We start from the raw sequence: 19,483 nt of genomic DNA on the forward strand, positions 1-19,483 counted from the left end.
ATCATCTGATATGAGCCAACATCAACGCTACATTTCATATGTTCGAGAACCCAGAATATGTATTTGAGTGTGCTTTTGACAGACAAGCCGGCTGAGGAAATAAAAAAGGGATAAAGGTAAAAAGGTAGCCCACTGTGCAAGCAACCAGTCATTTCCAACTCTGAGGTGACGCTGCTTTCACAACGTTTTCACGGCAGACCTTTTTACGGGGTGGTTTGCCTTTGCCTTCCCCAGTCCTCTACACTTTCCCCCGCAGCAAGCTGGGGGCTCATTTTACCGACCTCGGAAGGATGGAAGGCTGAGTCAACCTCAAGCCGGCTACCTGAAAACCCAGCTTCCGCCAGGATCGAACTCAGGTCGTGAGCAGAGTTTGGGACTGCAGTGCTGCAGCTTTACCACTCTGCGCCACGGGGCTCTTTAAAAAAAAAAAGGGATACAAGGAGGAAATTCAAAGATGCTGCGTTCGTTTTGCAACAAAGCCCCCCCCCCCCCCCCGGATATAACACCATGGCTACGGTCCTCATGGAGCAGCAAGACAGGACACGGGACCCAGCCCCCCTCCCCCCTCCGTTGCCCTCCACTCTGAAACAAGTGGGCTCAAATACTGTGAAGGTGACTCATACATACATGTATCTGAGCTGCCGGATCGGGCTGTGAATCCAACTAAGTTCCTATGCTAAGTTTCTTTCTCCACAAGTATGCAATTATTTCTTTAAAACGTCTGTCAGCTGCCTCTATCTTACAGGAGCTCAAGGCAGCTTGGTGGGGGCGGAAAGACAGCTGACACACAGGGGGTTTTCAAGGCAAGAGACGTTCAAAGGCAATATGTCTCCGTGCCGTGACTCTGGTATCCCCCGGAGGTCTCCCATTCAAATACTAGCCAGGGTTGACTGTGATTTACTTCCGAGATCTGGCCAGATTGGGCTAGCCTAGGCTACCCAGGTCAGGGCCCAGGGTGGCTTACGATATATATAATAGTAAAATACATACAAACCACTAGTTAAAAATCAGTAATTTAAAATTTCTGCGGCAGAACTAATCAAATGCCCTCGTAGATAAAACTGTTTAAAGACTGCAAATGTGGGGTCCAGGTGCACATCCTTGGAGAGGTCGCTCCAGAACCGTGGGGCTACCACTGAAAAGGCCCTTCCCTTTCTTGTGTACCCACCAGACCAGCTTCTTTGGTCAACAAGGCAGTCGAGGTGGGAACATACAGGAGAAAATGGTCCTTCTCTTAGTTGGATCAAAAGAGGACACTGGGGTCTGCTGCTATTTGTGGACCAGGAAGGAGGGTGACCGTTCTGTCTTCTGTTTTTGCGTCTTATACCCCTCCCCATTAGAATCCAAGTCAGCCACTCCACGAAACATGCGTCAACGCAGCTACAAGAAACCCCTTGAGGTATTTAGTGCAGCGACCCACCCAAACTGATTCACGCAACATGAACGCCGATGCCCCTGACCCAAGCCGGGTTTGAAGCCAGATATGTACAGAACCGGCTTTTTAAAGGTGGAAATTCAAAGATGCTGTGTTGATTTTGCAACAAAGCCTCCCCCCACCCACACACAGAAAAAAATATAGCACCATAGCTGCAGTCCTTGTGGAGCAGCAGGACTTCAGGCGTTGGTCAGCCAATGGAGAAAACAGAGACTTTGCTCTATTTTCTCTGCCACCTGCTCTCGACGGGCCTGAAAGACAAAAGCGCCTTTTTGCTTTTCGGGCACACAGTCTCGGCCTTCCATTACCTTTCCGGAACAGCGCCAGAGATCAATTACTGACATGCTGCGAGATAGGAACATTAATAATTAAGACAACATTTGTCAGAAAACCAGAACTGGGCTGTGGTTTGCGAGACACTCGGCTCGAAGCATCCCCCCCCCCCCTCCAGCAGAAGAAGCAGCGCAGGCTCCCAGGAGACCCCTCTCTGCATTCACCAAGGCTCAGCCAGAAAGCGCCGCATTCCTGTTCTGATTTGTTGATTACGCCCAGCGCTGCAAGCGGCCACAGGATGCAAGCTCCCAGGCGGAACTCTGTTTCGGAGACAGAGTGATATGTCGAAAAGCACCCGCCAGGCTTCTGCAACCTCCAAAACGGGCGGCTGTGGGTTCGGCTCACTCCCTCTCCCGCTGTAAAGTGAAGGGAAATGTACTCATCCCTCTATCGTGCTTCCCTGCCCCAACTGAACGTGTGGAGCACGGGTCAAGGAAATACACCAGTGGCCGTAGGTAAAGGTAGTCCCCTGTGCAAGCACCAAGCTGTTAGTGACCCAGGAAACACAGCTCTGGCTGTAGGTAAAGGTAGTCCTCTGTGCAAGCACCGAGTTGTTATGACCCAGGAAACCCACCTCTAGCTGTAGGCAAAGGTTGTGCCCTGTACAAGCACTGAGCTGTTACAACCCAGGAAACGCACCTCTAGCTGGAGGTAAAGGCATTTCCCTGTGCAAGCACCGAGTTGTTACGACCCAGGAAACTCACCTCTAGCTGTGGGTAAAGGTAGTCCCCTGTGCAAGCACTGAGCTGTTACGACCCAGGAAACACACCTCTGGCTGTAGGTAAAGGTAGTCCCATGTGCAAGCACCGAGTTGTTATGACCCAGAAAACGCCCCTCTAGCTGTAGGTAAAGCTAAGTCCCCTGTGCAAGCACCGAGTTGTTACGACCCAGGAAACGCACCTCTGGCTGTAGGTAAAGGTAGTCCCCTGAGCAAGCACTGAGCTGTTACGACCCAGGAAACACACCTGTAGCCGTAGGTAAAGGTAGTCCCCTGTGCAAGCACCGAGCTGTTATGACCCAGGAAACGCACCTCTGGCTGTAGGTAAAGGTAGTCCCCTGTGCAAGCACCGAGTTGTTACGACCCAGGAAATGCACCTCTGGCTGTAGGTAAAGGTAGTCCCCTGTGCAAGCACCGAGCTGTTATGACCCAGGAAACACACCTCTGGCTGTAGGTAAAGGTAGTCCCCTGTGCAACCACCGAGCTGTTACGACCCAGGAAAAACACCTCTGGCCGTAGGTAAAGGTAGTCCCCTGTGCAAGCACCGAGCTGTTACGACCCAGGAAACACACCTCTTGCCGTAGGTAAAGGTGGTCCCCTGTGCAACCACCGAGCTGTTACGACCCAGGAAAAACACCTCTGGCCGTAGGTAAAGGTAGTCCCCTGTGCAACCACCGAGCTGTTACGACCCAGGAAACACACCTCTTGCCGTAGGTAAAGGTAGTCCCCTGTGCAAGCACCGAGCTGTTACGACCCAGGAAACACACCTCTGGCTGTAGGTAAAGGTAGTCCCCTGTGCAAGCACCGAGCTGTTACGACCCAGGAAACACACCTCTGGCTGTAGGTAAAGGTAGTCCCCTGTGCAAGCACTGAGCTGTTACGACCCAGGAAACACACCTCTTGCTGTAGGTAAAGGTAGTCCCCTGTGCAAGCACCGAGCTGTTACGACCCAGGAAACACACCTCTTGCTGTAGGTATAGGTAGTCCCCTGTGCAAGCACCGAACTGTTACGACCCAGGAAACACACCTCTTGCTGTAGGTAAAGGTAGTCCCCTGTGCAAGCACCGAGCTGTTACGACCCAGGAAACACACCTCTGGCTGTAGGTAAAGGTAGTCCCCTGTGCAAGCACCGAGCTGTTACCGACCCAGGAAACACACCTCTGGCTGTAGGTAAAGGTAGTCCCCTGTGCAAGCACTGAGCTGTTACAACCCAGGAAACACACCTCTGGCCGTAGGTAAAGGTGGTCCCCTGTGCAAGCACCGAGCTGTTACGACCCAGGAAACACACCTCTGGCCATAGGTAAAGGTAGTCCCCTGTGCAAGCACCGAGCTGTTACGACCCAGGAAACACACTTCTGGCCGTAGGTAAAGGTAGTCCCCTGTGCAAGCACCGAGCTGTTACGACCCAGGAAACACACCTCTGGCTGTAGGTAAAGGTAGTCCCCTGTGCAAGCACCGAGCTGTTATGACCCAGGAAACGCACCTCTGGCTGTAGGTAAAGGTAGTCCCCTGTGCAAGCACCGAGTTGTTACGACCCAGGAAATGCACCTCTGGCTGTAGGTAAAGGTAGTCCCCTGTGCAAACACTGAGATGTTACTGACCCAGGAAACACACCTCGGGCCGTAGGTAAAGGTAGTCCCCTGTGCAAGCACCGAGCTGTTACGACGCAGGAAACACACCTCTTGCTGTAGGTAAAGGTGGTCCCCTGTGCAAGCACCGAGCTGTTACGACCCAGGAAACACACCTCTGGCCGTAGGTAAAGGTAGTCCCCTGTGCAAGCACCGAGCTGTTACTGACCCAGGAAACACACCTCTGGCTGTAGGTAAAGGTAGTCCCCTGTGCAAGCACTGAGCTGTTACAACCCAGGAAACACACCTCTGGCAGTAGGTAAAGGTAGTCCCCTGTGCAAGCACCGAGCTGTTACGACCCAGGAAACACACCTCTGGCTGTAGGTAAAGGTAGTCCGCTGTGCAAGCACCAAGCTGTTAGTGACCCAGGAAACACAAAGAAACACACCTCTGGCTGTAAGTAAAGGTAATCCCCTGTGCAAGCACCAAGCTGTTAGTGACCCAAGAAACACAAAGAAACACACCTCTGGCTGTAGGTAAAGGTAGTCCCCTGTGCAAGCACCAAGCTGTTACGACCCAGGAAACACACCTCTGGCTGTAGGTAAAGGTAGTCCCCTCTGCAAACACTGAGTTGTTACCGACCCATGGGGTGATATCACATCACGTTTTCTTGGCAGACTTTTTTACATGGTGGTTTGCCATTGCCTTCCCCCAGTCATCTCCCTTTTTACCCCCCAGCACTCATTTTACCGCCCTCGGAAGGATGGAAGGCTGCGTCAACCTTGAGCCGGCTACCTGAACCCAGCTTCCACCGGGATCGAACTCAGGTCACGAGCAGAGCTGGGACTGCAGCTTACCGCTCTGCACCATGGGGCTCTTTAACATCTCCCCAATTATGTTACAGAATGAGGAGGCAGCAAGCTTAACAGAAAACTACAATTTTCAGTGGCGACCACATGTTTGATCTAATTCCCGGGGCCCGGGCCCTAATTGCATGAAGCACACTCTTGAAGGACTGCCTCCTCACGTATGAACCCGCCCAAGAGGCACTGTTTTTGTGGACCGTGATGCAGGTGAAAGCAACAGGGACAGGTCCTTCACTGCAGTGGCCCCTTCCTGCTTGGAGGTACCTGCAGTCATAGCAGGTTATCATCAGAACACCGGCCTTCCTGCCTATCCTGGACCAGAATAGAAACACCCAGGGCTTTTTTTTTTTTTGTAGCTGGAACTCCTCTGCATATTAGGCCACACAGCCCTGATGTAGCCAAGACCTCCATGAACTCACAGGGCTATTCGTACGGGGCCTACTGTAAGCTCCAGGAGGATTGGCTACATCAGGAGGGTATGGCCTAATATGCAAAGGAGTTCCTACTACAAGAAAAGCCCTGGAAACGCTGCAACAAAATTCAAAGGGAATCTGCCACTGACACAGTGGAGTTCTTAGCTTCAGGAAAAGAGTTCACCATGATAAAAATAACAGGCAGTCAACATAGCTGATCACTCCATGGACCGGCTCTTGTGCAAGCAGCGCACACGACCGTATGATATTGCCTTATATTGAATCAGACCATCAAAGTCAGTCTTGTCTACTCAGACTGGCAGTGGCTCTCTGGGGTGTCAGGCAGAGGTCTTTCCCATTATCTACTGCCTGGTCCTTTCAACTGGAGACGCCAGGGATTGAACCTGGGACCTTCTGCATGCCAAGCAGACGCTCTTCCACTGAGCCACAGCACCACTTCATGGCTCTCCAGGGTCTCAGACGGAGGTCTTTCCCATCACCTCCTTGCCTGGTCCTTTTAACTGGAGATGCTGGAGACTGAACCCGGGACCTTCTGCATGCCAAGCAGAGCGATGGCCCCTCTTCTCCCTCACCATCATTCCCTGCTAGCAAGACCTATATTCCGCAGTGCTTCCTCTGCACCCACCTTCTTTACCTCTGGTTTGGTTACTGGGTGCTTCAACAGCACTCTTTGGGATAGCGGATCGGATATCAGAGCCAACAGTATATACATGAAATCACCTTCTTCTGAATCAGATCACCAGTCTCTCAATGCCAGCCACTCTCCAGGGCAGGGGTGGCCAAACTTGCTTAATGTAAGAACCGCATAGAATAAATGTCGGAAGGAAGGAAGGAAGGAAGGAAGGAAGGAAGGAAGGAAGGAAGGAAGGAAGGAAGGAAGGAAGGAAGGAAGGAAGGAAGGAAGGAAGGAAGGAAGGAAGGAAGGAAGGAAGGAAGGAAGGAAGCTTTAATTTTAAATGCATTCTCCAAGCCACAAGCTGGCTTGGCTTGGAGAAGGCAGGTAGCTTTGAGAGTCACATAATATGTGTGTGAAAGGGCCACGTGTGGCTCCTGAGCTGCAGTTTGGCCACCCTTGCTTCAAGGTCTCAGGTTGAGGTCTTTCTTGCAGGGGTGTCACACATGTGGGGTGTCAAACATGTGGCCCGGGGGTCAAATCAGGCCCCCTGGAGTTCTCTTATCAGGCCCCCAAGCTACTGGCTGTCGTCTACTTCCTTCTCCCTCTCTGCTTCCTTCTGCATAACATCTTGCTTTGCAAGGCTTGCTCAATCACACAGGAGGTACAGAGCAAAGCCTCTATTATCTCAATTGGCTGAGACTTCTCCCTTGGGGAGGAAAGGGGGGGGGGGGAGGGATGGCTTGCTTTGCCAGGCTCTCTCAATCACTCAGCAGAGCTACTGCGCCAAGCCTCTCTTCCTTCTATTGGCTGAGGCTCCTTCCCCTTCTAGTTCCCTGGGGAAAGAAGGAAAGAGCCAGAGCTTCCTTTGCCAAGTTCCCTGGATCCCATGGGAGAAATACCAAGAAAGCACCTTTAAGACCAAAGAGTGCTAATGTTTTAAGCATATTTTAAGTTTTTTTTAAACAAAAAAAACCCTTTAATTGTGTTTGTGTCCTTTATAAAGCTGATATCTCTGCTACCTAATCTTAAATAGGTCCACAAATGGCCCAGCTGCACAAGGTCTCATTTATGCCAGACCCAGCCCTCATAACAAATGAGTTCGACACCCCAGACCTCCTGGTCGTAACAAGGCCAACCTATATTTCACCTGTGCAGAAGACAGGCTAGCCCTGCTCCATAATTTTGTTATACCAGTTTTTACGCAACCGAGCAGAGGCTGACTGGAAAGAGGCACTGCCAGCACTGTGAATTACTACCATGTAAGACAGCTCCCTCTCTGCCTCCGCGTGGGAGCAGGGTTCTTCGAGTTCAGTCTCTTCATTCACTCCTCCCCCACGTGACACCCAAGCGCTGGCAACGCAGCTCTGGAGATCACAGCTTTAACCCATCGCAATGTGGGCTCCCCAGTGGCCTCGGTCGCCCTTCCGAGTATTTGCTCAATCTGCAGTGACAATGGAGGGGCAAACAAAGGCACTGCACAGAGAACACGCCAATCTTGGAAGTCAACATGAAGCCCCTTGTCGGTGACGCCTTCAAGTTGATTGGCAGCTAGCAGGCACGTCACAGAAAGGATTTCAAAAGGCGGGACAAACAGGGCATCTGTTTACACGACTCCAGTAAAGAGCCGAGGACGTTCTTCTCACTGGCAGAGCTACAGTTTCAGCCCATCCTTCTGATTCCAGGAAACCTACGACGCAGGACGCAAGCCCCTACAGTTCTGCCCCCACAACCTTTTGTGCCTTGATGCCACCCAGTCTAGGTCAAGTTCAGACCCGCTAACAATCAGCTGCTCAGAAGAGTTGCCTGAATCTCCTCCGGGCTGGGAAACTTAACCAAACAGGGCCCTTGCAAAATGTATACTGCTTTCACCCAGGGGTGGAATTCTAGCAGGAGCTCCTTTGCATATTAGGCCTTGATGCAGCCAATCCTCCAAGAGCTTACAAGGCTCTTTTTTGTAAGCTCTTGGAGGATTGGCTACATAAGGGGCGTGTGGCCTAATATGCAAAGGCGCTCCTGCTAGAATTCCGCTGCTGCTTTCACCTAACTGACACCATTGTGGTCATCTTCAGGAGGGACATCTTGGGAAGGGACAGTGGCTCAGTGGTAGAGCATCTGCTTGGTAAGCAGGAGGTCCCAGGTTCAAGTCCCGGCATCTCCAACTTAAAAGGGTCCAGGCAAGTAGGCATGAAAAACCTCAGCTTGAGACCCTGGAGAGTCGCTGCCAGTCTGAGTAGATAAGACTGACTTTGATGGACCAAGGAGGGTCTGATTCAGCAGAAGGCAGCTTCACATGTTCATATGTTCAGGAGCCCTTCTTGGTCAAGGAATCAAAATTATGGAATTCCCTCCCTAGGGAGGTCCCTCTCGGTCACAGGCTTCTAGCAGGGGGCAAAGACTTATCTGTTTGCTGGATTTTGTGTGTGTGTGTATGCTTTTAAAACCCTGAAAAGCGAAGGGCCAAGATCTTTTTCTGGCACAATAAACTCGCATTACCTCACTGAACCTCATTCCTGGTTTTTATTTAACTGATGTTTTTTTATTGTTATGCATTTTTTAAAAACTTGCTGGAAAGGTTTTGATTGTTCACGGTCACAGGGATCCTAAGCCAGGTGCACAGGTGGCATAAAAATGTTGACGAATAACGGTAAGGACTAGAAACTTGCATTGTTTCTGCAAATACTGAGGTCTCTGATCAAAGGAGAGTCAGTTTGGTGTAGTGCTTAAGTGTGTGGACTGTTATCTGGGAGAACCGGGTTTGATTCCCCACTCCTCCACTTGCAACTACTGGAATGGCCTTGGGTTAGCCATAGCTCTCCTAGGAGTTGTCCTTGAAAGGGCAGCTTTTGTGAAAGCTCTCTCAGCCCCACCCACCTCACAGGGTGTCTGCTGTGGGGGAAGATGATAAAGGAGATTGTAAGCCGCTCTGAGTCTCTGATTCAGAGAGAAGAGCGGGGTATAAATCTGCAATTCTTCTTCAGTGGCAGAAGAAGCCCACTCAAAACTGCTGATAGCCCAAACTGCCAAATCGTTATGCATGTCTGTGTAACACCAAGCACACTATTGTGTACCAAAACTGTATCAGCAAGGTTAAGGAAGTGCATTTTTACACTGCCAAGCTATCAGTGACAAATACACCCAAGCTCTTGGAATCTTCCCACTGCCAACTGGAAGGATAACTTTGAGTGAAGCCAAGTTTAAGTACTGCAACAAAGCCATCTTCCCTGAGGTTTCGAAAGGCCACTGACCTATCGCCCATGAGACCCTCAAGAGTTCCTTTTGAGCACTGCAGCAGGACAACCACGCAAGAAAAGCTCCTCTGGCACAAACAATCCAGTCAGAATTCCCTGTTTTTCCCACCAGAGTGTATTTATAGCTTCCCATCAAGTCCCCCAAAAGTAGGTGAGGAGAAGGACTGTGTGTGAGCATTTCAGCCTGATGCTGCTTCTCGTCTGGGGCACCCATAAGCCCAACTTCAGATCGTCAACAGAACAGATTCTCCTGTATCATCTCAAGGCTGCCCTTGGGGAGCAGCACATTCCAGAATGCTGGAAATTTTTTTATGGTGTGTGCTTTTAAAACCCTGAAAAGCAAAAGGGTCAAAGACCTTTTACCGGCACAATAAACTTACAATCCCTGCAAATTCCACTTCAAGCAGACATGGGTTATAACCCTGAAAAGGCAGAGGGTCGAGATCTTTTACTGGCACGATAAACTTGCAATCCCTTCCATTTCACTTCCCGCAGATGTGGTTGTAACGGTTTTCATTCACCTGGCCCGCAGTCTGGCAGCCTGGAGGGAAGAAGGGCCCTTTCAATTGACCTGCCAGGGAGCAATAGCTACTTGGCCTCTCCCCATTGGGCCCCCCCAGTGTGCCAGGACGGGGGTGGGGTGGGGGGACAGAAGGAGACACAGCTTGGTGGTGGTAGAAAACACCATCGAGCTGCAACTGCATTACGGCGCCCCCACGGGGTATCCAAGACAAGAGATGAACGGAGGTAGTTTGCCATTGCCAGCCTCTGAGTAACAACCCTAGATTTCCTTCGTGGTCCCACATCCGAGTGCTTGCCAGCACTGAGCTTATGAGATCAGACAAGAGCGTCTGAGCTTATGAGATCAGACAATGGCTAGCCTGGGCCATCCACGATGGGACAGAAACAAATTATTTCACTTTTTAAAATTTAATTTTAACATATCCGTTTGTTAGGCAACCCTTGTTTTTCTTTTGAAAAGAGACCATTTGAACATATGAAGCTGCCTTATACTGAATCCCTGGGTCCATCAAAGTCAGTGTTGTCTACTCAGACAGTGGCTCTCCACGGTCTCAAGCTGAGGTTTTTCATGCCTATTTTGCCTGGACCCTTTTTTAGTTGGAGCTGCCGGGGATTGAACCAGGGACCTTCTGCCTACCAAGCAGATGCTCTACCACTGAGCCACTGTCCCTCCGGTCATATAGCGCGGGAGTGGCCGAACTGTGGCTCAGGAGCCACATGTGGCTCTTTCACGCATACCGTGTGGCTCTCGAAGCCTCCACTGCCCTGCCGGCCAGCTTGGAGAAGGCATTTCTCTCCTTAAGTCACTTCTCCAAGCCAAGCCAGCTGGCAGCTCGGAGAATGCATTTAAAGTTGCTTTCTCTCCACCTCTCCCTCCCTCATCTATTTGCCTGCCTGCCTTCCCTCCGACGTCTGATGTTCATGTCTTGCGGCTCTCAAACATCGGATGTTTATTCTATGTGGCTCTATGTGGCCCCTGAACGGCACATTTTATCCAGCCAAACCTCTTGAAGGTGTTTTATGCAAGTTTCCTACCACAGAAAGAGAGGGACAGGACACATGTGAGCACAGAACCACCTCCTGAACTCACGACTGAACCAGGGATGTTCCCAGCTCACACACTTAAGCCAGCGTACTACATCAAAGTGATGCAGTAACACAGGCACCGGTGTATCAACAATGGCAAAATTCAAAACTGCACCGGTTGAATTATTACTCTCACACATAAAGTGCGTAAATAAATAAGCATAAGTGCAATATAAAACAATACATGCAGCAAAACGTTAGAACACACACCCTCTCATTCCTCCCCCAGTCGGTTTTTCCTTGTCAAGGTCGTAGAGGCATTGCCTTCTCCCGCTTTTTGCAGTCCGGACCTCGGGTGGAGTTGGGTGCGTCCTTCTGTACAACTTCTCTTAGAGAGAACAAAGACCGTATTTCCTGGATTATTTATGGTTTTATAGGAGTAACCCTTCGACAGTCTTCTCTCAATGCTGCTTTTACTGGAGCCCCAGTACACTGAATTCATTCATGGATGCGTTCGCAAATCTCTGCTACAGGCTCTCTTTGATCACTAGCGCAAGAATTGGGAGTTCTTGTTCTGGGGGGAGGAGGAGGAAGAAGTCTGCAGATTTATACCCGCCCTTCTCTCTGAATCAGAAACTCAGAGCGGCTTACAAGCTCCTATATCTTCTCCCCCATGTGAGGTGGGCGGGGCTGAGAGAGCTCTCCCAGAAACTGCCCTTTCAAGGACATCTCCTGTGAGAGCTCTGGCTGACCCAAGGCCGTTCCAGCAGGTGCAAGTGGAGGAGTGGGGGATCAAACCTGGTTCTCCCAGATAAGAGTCCGCACACTTCACCACTACCCCAAACTGGCTCTCATGTTATTCTTTAAATGTTATACATTTTATGAATGGTGTATAGGCAGCTTGACTCTCTTTTCCACTGTTCAGATTTGGGTTGAGTTTTTTCCCCTTCCCCATTTCTTTGTCGTTCCCATCACCTCCTGCCTGGTCCCCCCCCCTTTTTTAGTATTTTTATGTGCATGTGTGTGCTCATACACAGACTTCTGGAAGTCATCGCGACCTCTGGTAACTGACCCCTACTGGAGGCCTGAAGGATATTAAGGTGGCTGAATAAAGCCTGCCCCTGCCTTCCGCCTCTGGTATTCCAAGGAGGTCTCCCATAACTGCCAGAGTTGCCCCTGCTTAGCTTCTGAGAGCTGATGAGATTGGGCTTGCTTGGGCTACCCATGTCAGGGCATACCTGGTCCTTCTTTAACTGGAGATGCCGGGGATTGAACCTGGGACCTTCTGCATGCTCCGCCACTTTTCCACAGCCCCTCCCTGTACGCATACATGCTTTGAAAAAGTTGAAAGTTATGTCGTTGTTTTTAACTTGCCACCCTAAGAAGAGAGATTGTTGGGCAGTTGTTCTCCCCTTTGCCAAAACACTGACAAAGAACAAAACGCTTACAATAAATAATGACGCTAACGATGTTACTGGCGCAGAGAGAATGCATCGAGATAAAATATCTCCAAAGATAACTCGCGCACGCTATGCAGAGCTGAGCAAACTATCCTGAATATCAACGGAAATCACCAGCGTTAAAACTTTCGTTGCTCTCTATCCGCCCTAGCGATGCTGGGCCTTTTACAAGGAGACGAGCATCAGAAAGAAGAAAAAAAACAGAACCCTGATGTTATTTCAGTGAGGAGACTCAGCAAAACAAAGACCAGGGTAAAGCATTTGCTGGCAGCAGCTTGGGTCTTCAAAAAAGCACACAAAACTAGGAACATGTTCCCCAGAGAGCACTGTGATCAAGCTTTCAAAATCTTTTGGCTGTCCCTGGGCTAAAAGAGGCTAGGCTTAACTCCACCAGAGTAAGAGCCTTCTCGGTCGTGGCCCCAATACTTTGGAACACCCTCCCAGAAGCCATCAGGGCCCTGCGGGACTTATCGCAGTTCCGCAGAGCCTGCAAGACTGAACTGTTTCGGATGGCATATGACACCTAATGGGAAACGGCTGCCACCACATCTGGATCTATCGCACTTTAGCACTAACTGCCTAGGATCTGTACACGATGAGAAAGAAAAATATTATATGAGCCACCTGAAGTAGCACCACCGTAATTTATTTGGTTGTTTTATTGTTTTAATATTGCCTATTGTTTGTGTGTTTTATGCTGTTAGCCGCATTGAGTCTGCATAGGTTTTGAGCTCTCTGGGGTGTATATGGGGAAAGGCAGTCCCTTAGATAGAAAGGTCCTCGGCCATATAGGGCTTTAAAGGTCAAGACCAGCACTTTGAAACGGACTCAGAACACAATAGGCATCCGGTGCAACTCTTTCAGCACTGCTTGAATGTGCTCCCATTGAGGGAGCCCCATTAACAACTGCACTGCAGCATTCTGCACTAGCTGCAGTTTCTGAGTCAGAGTCAAAGGCAGCCCCATGTAGAGGGCATTACAGTCATCTACTCTCGAGGTGACTGTAGTATGGATCACCACTGCTAAGTCGCAGTGCTCCAAAAAAGGGGCCAACTGCCATATCAGCCGCAGATGGAAAAAGGCAGACTTGGCAGTGATATTGATGATGATATTGGATTTATACCCCACCCTTCACTCTGAATCTCAGAGTGGCTCACAAATCTCCTTTATCTTCCTCCCCATAGCAGACACCCTGTGAGGTGGGTGGGGCTGAGAGAGCTCTTGCAACAGCTGCCTTTCCAAGGACAACTCTTGCGAGAGCTATGGCTGACCCAAGGCCATTCCAGCAGCTGCAAGTGGAGGAGTGGGGAATCAAACCCGGTTCTCCCAGTTAAGAGTCCGCACACTTCACCACTACACCAAACTGGACAGAATTACGGCAAGCTGGTTCAGTCCTACAGCAGGAAATTGAAAACGTTTAGAGAAAAGCTTAAAGTTTTGAGATAAGGAAGACTTTCTCTCTCCCATCCAAAGACATGAAGAAGCAGGGTTACCAAGGGCCCAATTAGAAAATGAAGGCCTAATCCCCATCTTTTATCTACAGTTCACCGATAAAGAAAAAGTTCTCAGTCCGGCTGCCATCTGAGAAGCTGGTTCATCTCTATTTTATTGATCAGACATTGTGTAATTAAAAAAAAAATCTAGGTCACACCCATTCGAGATGGGGGCAGAAGTTAATCTCCTTGGATGACAGGACCATCAGCTGACTAGTTTGACAAGATATAATTGCCTCGCGGTTGGGCTTCAATTCCCGCACATGAGCGATGGTCCGCAAACCACCTGACTGCTTCAAAAGCCAAAGCGCGACTTTCCCTACGCTTAAGGTCTACATTGTGGGAAAAAAACCAACGTTTAATTTCAGTTATTAGTTCTGATGCTGTGCTTACTTCAACCTTTTATCATATTGCTACTCTTGCCCTGAGGTGGCAAAAGACATTCGCTGCGATTGCTCCGATTTTTGTGCAAATTATTTTTGCCGCTCCAGTGAGCAACTGGCACTGCTGCTTTTTAATTGTTTGTATCGTTTTCAGCTGCCTCCGGTGCTTTTGGCGGAAAGAGTGGGTTAAAATGACTTAGACAGGCAGGTATTTAACTGTGATACAGCACCAGTTAGAACAAGCGCAGAACTGCATACTCTCCCATGTCCCTCGATCCAACACACACTAGAAACTCCAACACACCCTGGAGGGTGATCTAAAGAAGATGATGATATTGGATTTATATCCCGCCCTATGCTCTGAATCTCAGAGTTTCAGAGCGGCTCACAATCTCCTTTACCTTCCCCCCACACACAACACACACACACAACAGACCCCCTGTGAGGTAGGTGGGGCTGAGACAACTCTTACGGCAGCTGCCCTTTCAAGGACAACTCCTACGAGAGCTATGGCTGACCCAAGGCCATTCCAGCAGCTGCAAGTGGAAGAGTGGGGAATCAAACCTGGTTCTCCTAGATAAGAGTCCACGCGCTTAACCACTACACCAAACTGGCTCTCTACCACAAGAAGGATCTACCGCAGCTTCCAGTCAGTTCCCGATACATGTTACTAGCCTCAACGGATCTCCTCCTTGCCCTCTCCTCTTTCCAATCTGCTACAGCGGACTGCATCCCACTTTCCTTCTCCTAACTTGGATGCACCTCACTAATATTACAGTGGCAGTCCCTCAAGACCATTGTAAATTTACACTGAAAAGTGCAATGGCAAGTAACGCTTAATCTATCCCATTGTTTGTTCATCCTGCTTTACCCACATGACAACTGCTCGGAGCATGACAAATGCCTGAATAATGTGGACGCTTTCAACACGTACAAGTCAAGTGTTTGTAGTCAGCTATACACCTGGAAACAGTGTCACTGTAGGTTAATCTCTGCCAAGTGCAAGAGTAATCACATCAAGGAGCAACCCACTCAGGGAGCAAACCATCTAGCCCTGGGGTGGCCAAACTTGTGTAATGTAAGAGCCGCACAGAATAAATGTCAGATGTTTGATGGCTGCATGACATGAACATCAGATGTTTGAGAGCCGCAAGACAGGAAGAAGGGAAGGCAAATAGAGGTAGGGAGGGAGAGGTGGAAAGAAAGCACATTTAAATGCATCCTCCAAGCCACTGGCTAGCTTGGTGAAGTGATTTAAAGAGACAAAGTGTGCTCTCTCTGCCGGCTGATGGATCGGTGGAGGCTTCAAGAGCCACACAATGTGTGTGAAAGAGCCACATGTGGCTCCTGAGCCACAGTTTAGCCACCCCTGGTCTAGCCCAATAAGCAGAAAGCCAAGCCTTTCACCCCAGATCCTTTTTTTAAAAAATGGAAATATCCAGGATTGAGCAGGGGGCCTTTGGTATGCAAAACACATTCTCCGTTTCCTTCTGAGCCACAGCGCTCTAAGGCTCAAGTTCCATTGAGAATACTGGAATTTCAGAGAGCCACCCAGCGGTTTTAGGCATCTGTAGGCAATTTTTACACCAGCCTTCAGATGCTGTCAGCACCTACAAGGGGATTACACCGTGACCTAAAAGGAGCTGTGGTAGCATCATCATTGCTGTTATCTCTTTCTAGGATGTTTTTTGCTTGGAAGAGAAAAGCAGACGAGGGGAGGGAGAAACTTGAACAGCAGCACACAGCTTCAGAAGGTGCTGCTTTCCTCCTGCTTTCCTCTTTCCTGCAAGCCGAGCTGCAGTTGCCAAAAGTACATTTTTAAAGAAAGGGTTCCCGATGTCCTCTCGTATACCTAGCTGCCACGGAGACCACTGGAACAGACAAATGGCCTTCTAGATGAGCATATCACCGTGGTCAACTAATTGCCCCAGATGGCCTACGACGGGGTGACCAGACTACGCCTCGGGAGCCACATGTGGCTCTTTCACACATATTTTATGGCTCCTGAAGTCCCCACCACCCTGCTGGCTGGCTTGAAGATGGCATTTGTCTCTTTAAAGCACAAGCCAGCTGGCAACTTGGAGAATGCATTTAAAGTTAAAAGTTCCTTTCTTTCCGCCTCTCCCTCCCCATCTATTTCCTTCCTTCCTGTCTTGCAGCTCTCAAACATCTGGCGTCCATGCCTCACGGCTCTCAAACATGTGGCATTTATTCCATGTGCCTCTTATGTTAAGCAAGTTTGGCCACCCCTGGCCTATGAGAAGAGACAAAGAGGCCACTGCCTCCCCTCCCTTCTCAAGCAACTGGGGCCAGGGAGGGTCTGTGGCTGAGTTGAAGAGCATCTGCTTTGCACACAAGAGGTCCCAGGTTCAATCCCCGCCGTCTCCAATTAAAAGGACTGAGTAGGAGGCAGGCTGAAAGACAGCTCTTCCCCAAGACCCAGGAAAGACACTGTTGGCCAGACTGCACAAGACTAGCCTTGATTAGGGTTGCCGATCTGTAGGTGGGCCCTAGAATTACAGCTCATCTCCACAGTTACAAAGATCAGCTTCTCTGCACAAAATGGCAGGCATTGCCTCCCCACTGAACTCTCATCCCTCTTCAAACTCCACCCCAAAATCTTAAGGTATTTCCCTGACCTCGATAGACCAAGAATCTAATACAGCAGAAGGCAGATTCAGATGGCTAGCCGTGCTAGTCTGAAGCAGGGGTGGTCAAATTTGCTTAACCTAAGAACCACACAGAATAAACAACAGGTGTACAAGAGCCACAAGGGAAGTAGGGAGGAGGGGAAGGAAGGCAAATAGATGGGGAGAGAGAGGTGAAGAGAAAGCAACTTTAAAAGCATTCTCCAAGCTGCCAGCTGGTTTGAGAAGAGATTTAAAGAGACAAATGCCTTTTCCAAGCTGGCCAATGGGGTGGCGGGGACTTCAAGAGCCACACAATATGTGCAAAAGAGCCACAGTTTGACCACCTGTGGTCTGAAGCAACAGTTCGGAGTCCACTGGCAGCCCTGAAACCAATTTCCTAAAGCCTCATGTATAGGTAGAGAGATTCATTTATGAAGCAACAGAAAAATGTTCAAGTGCAGTGGCACCTTTAAGACCGACAAGTTTAATTCTGGGTAGAAGCTAGGCTTTCATGCGCATGCAAACTTCTTCAGATAGACTGAAATTGACTCCTCAAGCGTTACAGGTACGTAGAGAGATCCAGGTGGCCAGCCATGTTGGTCTGAAGCAATAGAACAAAGTTGGAGTCCAGCGGCACCTTGAAGGCCAACAACGTTTTATTGAGAATGTAAAGCACATGAAAGTTTGCATTCTCAACAGAACTTTGTTGGTCTTAAAGGGGCTACTGGACTCCAACTTTGTTCTATGTAGGTAGAGAGATCCAGGTGGGCAGCCATGTTAGTCTGAAGGAAGAGAACAAACCTGGAGTCCAGGGGCACCTTTAAGACCCAACAAAGTTTGATTGTGGGCATAAATTTTTGCGTGCATGCACACTTCTTCAAACACACTGAAACCAACTCCTCAAGTCCAATGTTTCCTCTAAGCTGCGGAGTCTTGTGAGCAGAAATTCTACTTTGTGAGCTACTGGCATTAACGCTGTGAGCTAGTGCATCAATTAGTTTGCTCTGGGGCCATTTTTTTGTGAGCTAACACAAAAACATGTGAACCAGAGGCTCAAAACCAGAGGCTCACACTAACTCAGCTTAGAGGGAATGCTGCTCAAGACTTGCATACAGAGATTCTGGTGGGTCACCATGTCGATCAGAAGCAAAGCTGGAATTCCAGCAGCTCCTTTAAGACCCAACAATTCTGGGTATAAACTGTCGTGCGCAGGCACACAAAAGCTCATACCCAGAATCATACTTATCAGTCTTAAAGGTGCCAGTGGATTCCACCTTTGTTTAGTAGAAAGCAGCACATTTCATCCAGTGATATGCTACCTCTGATTGCTGAGCCATCCTGGTTCAAAGCCCATAGCGGACACATCTAACACAAAACTAACATAACACGCTTGGGGCTCCTTAGCTTGGAGAAACGTCAACCGAGGGGGCGACATGATCGAGGTTTACAAGATTCTTCCTGGGATGGAGAAAGTAGAGAAAGAAGTACTTTTCTCACAATACGAGAACTCGTGGACATTCCATGAAATTGCTGAGCAGTTGGGTTAGAACTGATAAAAGGAAGTCCTTCTTCACCCAAAGGGTGATTAATACATGAAATTCACTGCCACATGAGGTGGCGGTGGCTGCAAGCATATACAGCTTCAAGAGGGGATTGGATAAACTTATGGAGTGGCGGTCCATCTGTGGCTATTAGTCAAAGTGTATTGATGGAACTCTCTGTCTGGGGCAGCGATGCTCTGTATTCTTGGTGCTTGGGGGCACAGTGTGAGGGCTTCTAGTGTCCTGGCCCCACTGGTGGCCCTCCTGATAGCACGTGGGTTTTTTGGCCACCGTGTGACACAGTATTGGACTGGATGGGCCACTGGCCTGATCCAACATGGCTTCTTTTATGTTTAAAACTACCTCCCCTAATGTAGCAATCCTAAAGGCGCGAGGTTCCCAACGCAGGGACGCGCAGCAAGCAAACTGGGACCTCCTTGAGGACTAGTGTGATGGAAAGCCTTTAAAATAAAATTTAAAAACCCAATTCTCCAGCAAATCAATCAACAAGCAATGCAACCGACAGCACAAAAAGAAGGGGGAGGGGGTAGAAAAAGACTGCCTAGGAAGGCCCCCGTGACGTCACCGTCTGCCCCCACATGCCACCCCCCACGCCTGCTCCTCTGGCCACGCCCCCTCTTACGTGTTGTCCTGGTTGAAGTTGGCGAAGAGCAGTTGGCCGGCGCCGGCCTCGCCGCTCTGACTGGCCAAGTTCATGGCGCTTCTTTCGGCCCCCGACCGGCGGGGGAAGGCGAAAGGAGGCTCAGCCTCGGCAGCTCCCGGCGACCCCGCTCGGCTCCGGCCGACTCCTCATCCCTCACGGCAGCGCCTTGTTTACGCTCCGGGAGCCGCCGGAGCCAGACCGCGCCTGCGCCATCCCGCCCCCTACCCACAACTCTTCTCGGCTCGGCGCAGGCGCGCCTGAACCGGGAAGGTCCCCGAGCGGCCACCGTAGGGTTGGCGCGCCGGCGAGCCGGTCCTTATGGCGCATGCGCACCGTGGCTCCCTTTGCTCTCTGTTGCTAGCTGCAGTGGAGCAAAGCGGGTGGTGGGATTGAGTGGGAGGCTGGGCAAAGAGGTGACGCTTCGGAAGAGGAACTGGGGAAAGAAATTAAATCAGCCGGAAATTAACCCCCTAGATGTTTCAACTAGCTGCCAGACAGGTAGACGTTCAGTAGGTGAAGCTAAATACAGTTTGAGTCCAGTAGCAC

The 19,483-nt window shown here is 49.9% G+C and overlaps 1 protein-coding gene across 2 annotated transcripts in view; it reads right to left on the bottom strand.

Moving 5' to 3' along the window:
* Positions 1-19,164, bottom strand: part of WIPI2 (WD repeat domain, phosphoinositide interacting 2) — a 236,297-nt gene extending 217,133 nt beyond the window's left edge. The window contains exon 1 of one of the 2 annotated variants that reach the window (XM_060260764.1): positions 18,917-19,156. In XM_060260764.1, coding sequence (XP_060116747.1) covers positions 18,917-18,990 — 74 coding nt within the window. In that variant the 5' untranslated portion in view covers positions 18,991-19,156. Of the gene's footprint in view, positions 1-18,916 lie in introns of both variants that reach the window. The other variant, XM_060260763.1, reaches the window with a different exon arrangement.
* Positions 19,165-19,483: the final 319 nt, after the last annotated feature.

The sequence above is a fragment of the Heteronotia binoei genome, chromosome 20 (assembly GCF_032191835.1).
Source record: "Heteronotia binoei isolate CCM8104 ecotype False Entrance Well chromosome 20, APGP_CSIRO_Hbin_v1, whole genome shotgun sequence".
Classification (NCBI taxonomy): domain Eukaryota; kingdom Metazoa; phylum Chordata; class Lepidosauria; order Squamata; family Gekkonidae; genus Heteronotia; species Heteronotia binoei.